The sequence below is a fragment of the Glycine soja genome, chromosome 10 (genome assembly GCF_004193775.1).
Source record: "Glycine soja cultivar W05 chromosome 10, ASM419377v2, whole genome shotgun sequence".
Taxonomy (NCBI): domain Eukaryota; kingdom Viridiplantae; phylum Streptophyta; class Magnoliopsida; order Fabales; family Fabaceae; genus Glycine; species Glycine soja.
In genome coordinates this window covers 13,686,894-13,696,791 of record NC_041011.1, presented here as the reverse complement: position 1 = coordinate 13,696,791, position 9,898 = coordinate 13,686,894, and the positions used below count along the sequence as shown (strand labels likewise).

The 9,898-nt window shown below is 39.1% G+C and overlaps 1 protein-coding gene across 1 annotated transcript; it reads right to left on the bottom strand.

Moving 5' to 3' along the window:
- Nucleotides 1–8,601: 8,601 nt before the first annotated feature.
- On the bottom strand, nucleotides 8,602–9,177 carry LOC114371430 (uncharacterized protein Mb2253c-like). The gene has a single exon (XM_028328878.1). The coding sequence runs from the start codon at nucleotides 9,175–9,177 to the stop codon at nucleotides 8,602–8,604; it is 576 nt and encodes a 191-aa protein (XP_028184679.1).
- Between the last annotated feature and the right edge of the window lie 721 nt (nucleotides 9,178–9,898).

Below are 9,898 nucleotides of genomic sequence, written 5' to 3'. Positions count from 1 at the left end.
AAATGTTGATGTTTTCGTTCGACAATCCCATTCTGTTGGGGAGTTTCAACACAAGAAGTTTGATGTATCATACCAGATTAATCATAAAATTGTTTCATGATGAGCTCTGAACCATTATCTGAGAGAATCATTTTTACTTTTGTATCAAAATGCCTTTCAACAAATGCAACAAAAGACTTTAAATGAGATTGAGTTTCTGCTTTAGATTTCATAAGAAATATCTAGACAAATCTTGAGTGATCATCCACTGTGGTAAGAAAATATTTATGACCATTTAAAGAAGTAATATGACATGGACCCCAAATATCAACATGTATAAGAGAAAAAGGGGAAGAGGAATGTGAATCACTGCTATGAAAAGAAAATTTTCTTTGTTTTGCATGATGGAAAATTCGACATACAAATTGTTTGTCAACTGAAAGTAAAGGATGTGATTGCTTCAACAATTGCAATCTTTCAAATGAGGGGTGTCCTAATCGAAAGTGCCAAAGATCAATAGGTACTTTATTACATGAGTAAGTATAAATATTAGAAGAAACAAAAACTTTGATAGAAACAAAATCAAATTTCTTCATGTTGAGCTTATAAAGACCATCTACCAAGTCAACCGTACCAATCATCTATAGGGTCTGTACATCCTGAATAAAACAAGTGTTAGCCACAAAGGTTGGCTTACATGGCAAGAAAGACAATAACTTTGATACAAAAATCAGATTAAACTGAAAACTTGGTATGCATAATACATCCTCAAGGTATAAGGAATGAGAAAATCTAACAATGCTTGCATATGTTACAGTAACTGTATGACCATTAGGAAATTTAACAATAATGAGAATTATTTGTCTACATGAAGAATACAAGTGAGAAGAGGATGTAACATGGTGTGTGGCACCTAAATCCAATATCCATTCACTTTCACTTGCCTTGCTCATACTACAACTTATTGATGACACATTACCTATAAGTGCATGACCAGAACCAGTCATTGTGACAATCTGATTCACTTGTGAACTATTATAAGTTGAAGATCCTTGCTGTTGTAGCAGTGTCATTAAGGCTTTGTATTGTTGAGCATTCAATTTGACATCTGAACCTTGTGCCTCTTGATTCTACTCTACATCTGAATTTGCACTTTCCTCTTTTACAACATTTACATTATTGATTGATGGACCTTGGGGCTTATGATATTTATGACCATGAGGGTATCCCTTGGGGCTTATGATATTTATGATACATGTTATGATGTGATAAAAAAATGTATATTAGGCATATACAATCACATTACAATATATATATATATATATATATATATATATATATATATATATATATATATATATATATATATATCATTTCTTTTATTTTATTATTATAAACGTGCAACTTTTTTGTTGTTGTCAGCAATTACATACAATTGTGATCATAATATCAAGATTTTTTACATCTCTACAATTAATCACAACAATAACTGTATGTATTTCAAATTCTTAAAAAAATACAACAAATTTATTTTCTACAATATATATTTTCACACGAAAGACTTCTTAAATTAACATTCATCATTGGGCTTTGTCTAATGTCGCAACCTATCCTTCGGTGGGAGGGCGACACGAAACAAGGGTGTGTCTTCCAAAAGAGAAAAACGCACGGGAGTCGCCACCAATGTTTATTCGAGGAAAACGTTAGGAAAACCAAAAAGGGGTCTGCGGATTTCAAAGAAAAGGGTTCGGGAGTTGTTTACGCACGGGGAAGGTGTGCAAAATCAAGACTTCAATATTTATTTATTTTCCCTTTTTATATTTTTTATGTATTTTCCCTTTTTATGTTGATTATTTTTTGGGGTCGACAAGAGCGTTGCCCTTGCTCCTACATATCCTCAAGTGCGATGAGAAACTTAGACCTACATTGTTCTTTAAAAAGCAAGAATGTTATGCGATGAGTTGATTTTAAACTTTTTGAAAAGTTCATTTTAACCAATAAAAACTAAGAAGAGACTGTTAAGGCGTTGGACCTTGAACAGACTCGAGCGACTTTTTTTGGATAGAAAGCTCGATTACATGTTGATTTTATCTTGGTTTCACTTATTACTTTCAATCTCATTAAAAGACGACTTGTGGGGTAAATGATCGTTTGAAATTTTATTTTACAAGGATAAAATGAGATTATGGCACAAATGATCGGTTGAAATTTGCTTTACATGAAGAAATAACATCACTGATGGTAGAAGAATGAGATAAAGATGTGCAAAGCAACAAGGAGGACCCCTAAGGGTGCATAGAGTGAATTCAAAACCTTAAAATAAATACTAACCGGTTGATGAATGAAGAACGATGTAGGAATTGATCACGGTTGTGATTTAGAAGCGCCTCGGCCTCATTTTTTCTTCTTATTTCTCCTTCCCTAAGCTATTTGGAGGCCCAGGTGAGCTAGAGGCTAGCCTGGGCGAGCCAGGGATCTGAAAAAGCCTTAAAATGACCCTTTTGCCCTCTCATTTGGGCATTTTCTGCATTCTTTACCGAAACATCGAATAATCTTTCGTCTTGTGCATCAACTAGTGTTGAACAACTCAATTCGGCAAGGGAGAATAAAAACGTTGGCGAATGATAGTCCCTAGATGAAATTAGGGTATGACATCTAGCTAGTGGTGGAGAGTTTGTAAGGGCCCTATATTTTTTAAAAAACACTGAATGTTGACCTCATTTTAGCAATAACTATAAATCCCATGTTAATGAACTAATTCTGGATTCAAAATTTATTTTGAATTGAAGTAGTTTTAATTAACTTTGTACTTAGTTGAGAGGTTAAAAATTATACTGAGTTTTACTTTTAATTTACTTTTAAAAATCAACTTTGAACGCTTAGCAAAGAAACAAACCCCCAAACTGATCAGAACAACATACATTTTTTTGAAGAAAAACAATGTGACTAAAGGGAAATGAAAGCATGTAGATAGAATTTCTCATAACCAAAATGAGATTTAAGACATTAGCATTTCGTTTCTAAAAGAGCATTAGAAAAACACTGGGTCCAACCAAATAGTGGAAAATCGCTCAAGGTGTATAAAATCTCACACAGGCAAGTGTTTTGTCTTAACTCCAAACCACAAATATATCGTAGATTGACTTTGCAAGTCATTTCCCATCAAATCAAAGATAATACACATAACCATTGTGGATCAATAGGACTTTATAAGGTCAAATTTTGGTAGGAAATTTGGCTTTGGTCGTTCTGGACTTTCCCCTTTCTGTTTCCCTTCCTCTTTTGTTTGGTGTGGGACAAGAGGAAGACACAAAGATTTGGTTTGTAACTAAAGAAGGTGATCACTTTACACCTCTATGTCTTAACCATGTCATTATTGCTCTTCTTTTACATTTTTTTCTTTCGATAATTCTACACATTGTTCAGACATTGTTTGGTTCAAAGAACTTGTTTTTCTTTTCTATTTTCCTTTGCTTTTCTTCTATCTTTGATTGATTGATTCTTTTTTTGTTTCTCTTCTCTTTTTTGTTTTGCTTGCTCTTTTTTCTTTGTTGTTTTGTTTTGTTTTGTTTTTCATTTTGACGAACACCTCTAAACCAAGATAATAGAAGCTTCGCTTAGAAGACCCTCCTGCTATCTCGCCCTAGGATAAGGTTCGAAACATCCATCCTAGGTCAAGGTTGTGGCAACAAGTCGATGTTTGACTCAAAAGGCTTGCAAATGGCAGGACATAATGTATGTCGGGATATCTATTTGGCTAGACGACTCAAAAAGATATGGATGCCCAAATCATTTCCACAAAATGCATATCATGATGATTAGAAATTCATGCAAAATTTAATCATAGCACACATCCATGCGAACACTCAAATATAAGGCTGTGTGGCCCCGTAAACACTAAGGCTTAGGGTTCATTTCCACATTCAAGCCGAACCAGTGTTTCAACAATTGCTCTTTTTATCAAGTCATACAAACATCCGAGTCCATTTCGGCATTCGAGAAAATCCTTCGTTGTTTTCACCCCTTAGGTGCACATTTCTTTTTTTTTTCAAAAACCTTTCGTGTTTTGATCCGTGAATTTTCCAAAGAAAACTGGCAATCATTTCTTTTTCAAAAGCATGTTAGTTTTGGTTTTTTTTATAGAAAACGTTTGTAATCTAGGCAAAGTTGTCACCTAAGATTACACTTATCAGGGGAACAAAAGGCACATGAACAAAAAGAAACCATACACAAAATCCCTGTTTTATTTTGTTTAGTTTTCTTGCTCCAAACAAACTATCACAATGAAATAACACGACAACATGCGGGAAGTGATAAAGTTTCATCACAATGAGATAACAAACAAAAATTGAAAGCGATAAAATAAAGTCAAGTTCTATCACAATGAGATAACAAACAAATACCGAAAGCGATAAAAACAAAATAAAGACGAGTTCACAGTTTTAGGCAATCCCGACCAAGCGACTCTGCCTCCTTATAGGAAGAAGTCCATTACATCGTCTTCCTGAGCTCCATCTTCATCTTCGGGGGTCCCTACGGATCCTGCCTCTGCCTGAAAATTTGACCTATCTCCAGGCCATACAACTGTGGCCCCGAACTGCTCGGGGCTAGGCCACAGGAAAGCATTGGGATCTTGGCTCTACTGGTGTAGGGTGTACTGGTAAAAGCTCTCATTCAAACGCACCTAACCCCTATGATTGGCCGCCTGCTAGTCGATCACATGCTGCATATATGCGTGCATCTAGAGCTCCATCCTCCGCATGTGAGCAGAGATGGACTCTAGAGATGGTGGTTGCTGTAGAGGTGGCGGCGGTGCATCCATGGCTGGTTGCTGCTGGTCCTCCCCCTGCTGTTGTGCCTGCCTTGGCATGCAATACTTTTCTATGAAGGTCCTGTTAATGGGAAGCTGGATAAGCTTTGTGGGAGTAACCGGCACCCCATAGAACTGACAGAGGCTCGTGATCAAGGCCATAAACCCCAGTACTCTGTTGGACTTTTCTTGGTCTACTGGGTGTCTGGGAGGCATGATCCTTGCAAATTGATAAATGGCATCTGAGATCAACTGGGCCACATGAACACTCACCTGGGTCAAGATGGCATAGACCAACTGGCACTTCGGCAAGGGAAGATCAGAATTATGATCGTTGGGGAGGATGTTGCTGAGAAGTAGTGTCATCTAGATCTGTGTCAGGGTGGTCATGCTAATGCGCATGATCCGCACCCGTCTCCCCGTTACACTCCGTGCCAAGTCATGTCCTGGAACGCACAGTAGTTGGCCTATGGCCTCCTCATGAAATCCCAAGGCCTGACTCCTCCTCTCGCTGAACTCACAACGTTGCCCCTCTTCCAGGACCAACGGATGCCCCAAGAACTGATTAATGTCATCTTCATCGAAGGAGACCCATTGGCCTCTCACCCAGGAGCGCTTGTCCTTGACTCCTTCCTCTATGGGACATGCATTGGAATAGAACTCCATGGCTATTTCTAGATCATACTTAGCCATGGGCCCTACGAGTTGAGTCCATCGCCTCCTAGCAATTTCTTCTTGGAACTCAACATACTCTCCCTCTCTCAATTGGACCTGTCCCTCCTTGAGGAAAGACCAACTCTTGATTGCTTCAAACCGGTGTTGGTGTTCCTTACTTCGGAATGGGTGCCCGTCAAATTCCATATCCGCTTGTGGGGCCATACTGGACCCTTCTCCAGTGGCCTCCTTCCTTGCCTTCTTAGAGAAAAGCTTCTTTGGAGCCATCGCCTGTAAAGACACATCCATAAAAATTAGTTTGCACGAAACACACAACTATCATTTCATTTGTCTTAAACAAGCAAAGGCCAAACTATTTTGAATGGTGCATATTTATTTTTACCAAATGCAAGTGTCACCGTGAAATTAGAAAACAATCATACATCTGTGCATATGTTATTTAATTATATATTTTTTGAAAAGCATTTTAGCTACCTAGATGTAAGGTGCCTATCTTAGTGTAGCAAGCTCAAACATTAGTCTAAATCCAAACAATCACTCTCACACACTTATGTAACTCATACATTTTGCATCCAAGACAAAGTTTAGATTTTTATGCCTCACTCATGCTCTTGGCATTTCAATCTAACAACCTAAGTTGTTCACACCTTCCAAATGATGGCTGTACATGCACAAACTCATTTCAGAATTCAAATTTCACAATAACACATGCAATGGTCATTGAGGCATTTCATCGAACGGTTGGTGGGCGCATGTTCAAGCATGTAAAAATGAGGAATGGAGAATAATAAGACATGCCAATCCATAATAGGATCAAAGGTAGGCCTAGGGCCATCCCTTGCAGCCCCCAATCAAACAATCAAACCATGGATTCATCAACAAATTGTCTCACGAAATTTGCAAAGAACATGACAAATAGAGCACCAAAATACCACAATGGAAAGCCAAAATTTGAAGGGAGATGTTACTTACTTGTAGAAGATGAAAGAAAATGCGAAAAATGAAAGCACAAGTGCACAATGGAGGCTTGGGGCTGCTGCCAAGGGTGGCTCTTGTAAGATTGTTGGTGGTTGTGAGTTTTGGGGAAGAAATGGGGATGAAAATGGCTTCACCCCTCCCCTTTTTTGAATTTTTACATCAGGCACGCTTGCCCAAGCGAGCTAATAATAATTTTTTTTTTGCAAAAACTTTTGCAAAATTGTGTTATTCATTGTTATATTTCCTCTAAAAATCCTATAATTGCATATAAGCTTAGGCGAATTCAGGATATAATTCAAGGAAACGAACACGTATAAAATAGGAAATTAAATAGCAAAGTTATAGATACTAGGCTGCCTCCTAGGAGCGCTTCTTTAATGTCTTTAGCCGGACGCGAGATGATGATCAACCGATCATGGGCCTAGCACCTATTCGTACTTGCCCCTAAGTTTGGACAAAGGAAGTGGCGTCCTGCAACAAATGTGAAACAATACTACAAGATGCTTGCATTAACTTTCACTTACCCTTAGTGCTTATCTCAAATTGGTGTGGTGTTGACCATCACTCAAAATGACCCTTCATTCATCCTCCGATTTGCAGGATCCCGGATGAAAAGATGCAAATGCATGCATGTTTATGATTAAACGTTAAATACAACAATTAAACAGGTGTTATCGTGTTCAATTTTACTTAAATGCTTACGACACCCCATTGATCGAGCCAAATGGCTCTGGATTCAGTGGGCAAGATTAAGAGTGTATGTTCTTAAGGACAATAAGAAGTAAAAGACATAACACATGAGGTTTGAGATGCAAATCATTACCCTCGTTTATTAATGCTATGATTATGGTTTACAAAAGATTTTAAGACTTGGAGATCCCAATGAGTCCTTGAGGAACAATCACGTGTTGAGCCTTCTAGCAGCCCTAGGCGTTATGCATAATATTGCTTGATGATATCGGAGTTCACAGGCGAAGGTAATTCTTCATTATTCATGCTTGCAAGCAACAATGCTCCTCCCGAAAAAGCCTTCTTCACACAGAAGGTCCTTCATAATTCGGAGCCCACTTCCCTTTGTAGTCCTTTAGAGCCTGTGTTACTTTCTTTAAGATAAGATCTCCCTCGTTGAACTTGCACGGGGGCGCGTTCTTGTCAAAAGCATTCTTCACTCGACTTTGATACAGTCGTTCATGGCTCATGGGGGCTAACCTCTTACTTTCTATAAGATTCAACTGATCAAAGCGAGTTTGGGCCCATTCTGATTCTTCCAACCTCGATTAGGCTAGAATTCTCAAAGAAGGAACCTCTACCTCAAACTGGAGCACAACCTCCATCCCGTACACCAAAGAGAAAGGGGTTGCCCCAGTCGATGTGCGCATCGAAGTTCAATAACCATGCAACACAAAGGGGAGCATCTCGTGCCAATCCTTGTATGACACGATCATCTTCTGAACTATCTTTTTGATATTCTTATTAGCAGCCTCAACTGCCCTATTCATCTTGGGACTGTAAGGCTTAGAATTATGGTATTGGATCTTGAAATCCTCACACATTTCCTTCATCATTTTGTTGTTTAAATTGGTGGCATTATCAGTGATAATCTTCCTAGGCAACCCATATCGACAAATTTTCTCCTTTTTGATGAACCTAATCACCACACTCCTAGTCACACTAGCGTACGAAGCTGCTTCGACCCATCTGGTGAAGTAGTCAATGGAGACTAAGATGAAGCGATGTCCATTTGATGCCTTGGGCTCAATAACTCTGATCACGTCTATACCCCACATAGAGAACGGCCAAGGTGCTTCCAAGACGTTCAAAGGTATTGGCAGAGCATTGACATTATCAGCGAAGGCCTGGAACTTGTGGAATTTCCTCACATGGATGCAACAATCATTCTCCAAAGTGAGCCAGTAATACCCAACTCTCAGAATCTTCCGGGCCATGGCATGTCCGTTGGCATGTGTCCCAAAGGATCCCTCATGCACCTCTACCAGCATTTGCTTAGCCTCCCTGGCATCCACACATCGAAGCAACATCATGTCATGGTTCCTCTTGTATAGGATATTTTCACTCAAGAAGAAGTTGGCTGCCAGCCTTCGCTACATTCTCTTGTCGTTGTTAGAGGCATCCTGTGGGTATTCCTTGTCTTCGATGTATCATTTGATATTGAAGTACCAAGGTTTACCATCCTGCTCTTCTTCTATCAAGCAGAAATATGCAGGCTTGCCACGACATCTGAATTCGATGTATGGAAAATCCCCGTGTGGGGTTAATTGGAACATGGACGCTAGAGTGGCAAGGGCATCATCCATCTGATTCTCCTTTCGAGGAATGTGATAAAAGATTATGTCATCAAAGAATTCTATCAACTTCCTGATGTAGGCCTGGTAGGATACCAACTTATGATCCCTGGTCTCCCATTCCCCTCTCAACTGGTGGATTACCAAGGCTGAGTCCCCATATACCTTGAGCAACTTGACCTTAAAGTCAATTACCGCTTGGATCCCAAGGGCGCATACCTCATACTCAGCTATGTTATTTGTGTAGTCAAAACCCAATCTAGCCATGAAACGTATATATTGTTTGTCAGGGGAAACCAAAATCGCCCCAACTCCATGGCCTAGTGCATTAGACGCGTAGTCAAACCACACAATCCATTTGTCCTTATCTTCATCATCTACTTCGTCCTCAAAAAAGGACATGATGTCCTCATCCGGAAATTCTGGATGCATAGGCTGGTAGTCGTTGATGGGCTGTTGAGCCAAGTAATCTGTCAAGGAACTCTACTTTATTGCCTTTTAAGTGACATAAACAATGTCAAATTCCGACAATAGAACCTGCCATCGAGCGATCTGTCTAGTGAGAATGGGTTTTTCAAAGATGTACTAGACTGGATCCATTTTGGACACCAACCATGTGGTGTAGTTCAACATGTACTGCCTTAGACGGTGAGCTACCCACACTAGCGCATAGCATGTCCTTTCGAGCAAAGAGTAGTTCATTTCACATGTCATGAACTTCTTGCTTAAGTAATATACGGTCCGTTCCCTTTTTTTGGACTCATCATGTTGCCCCAACACGCACCCCATTGACTCATCCAACATAATCATATATAGGATAAGGGGTCTTCCGGGCACTGGTGGCACAAGCACAGGAGGATTTGTGAGGCACCGCTTAATCCATTCGAACACCACTTTGTAGAAGCAAACTTCATTGCTTCATAATGATGAATCAAGATTGATTCAAGGTGTTTTGATGATAACAAAGATGATGAAAAAAAGCCCAAGAGAAAGTTTCATCGAGAAGATTCAAGATTCAAGAATAATCAAGATCAAGATTCAAGACTCAAAGATTCAAGAATCAAGAGAAGACTCAATCAAGATAAGTATTAAAAAGTTTTTCAAAACATTGAGTAGCACAAGAAGTTTTTACAAAATCATTACCAAATAGTTT

What these genes read in the sequence shown, in the direction of transcription:
- LOC114371430 (XM_028328878.1), bottom strand. Translation starts at nt 9,177, where the DNA reads ATGCATCCAGAATTTCCGGATGAGGACATCATGTCCTTTTTTGAGGAC.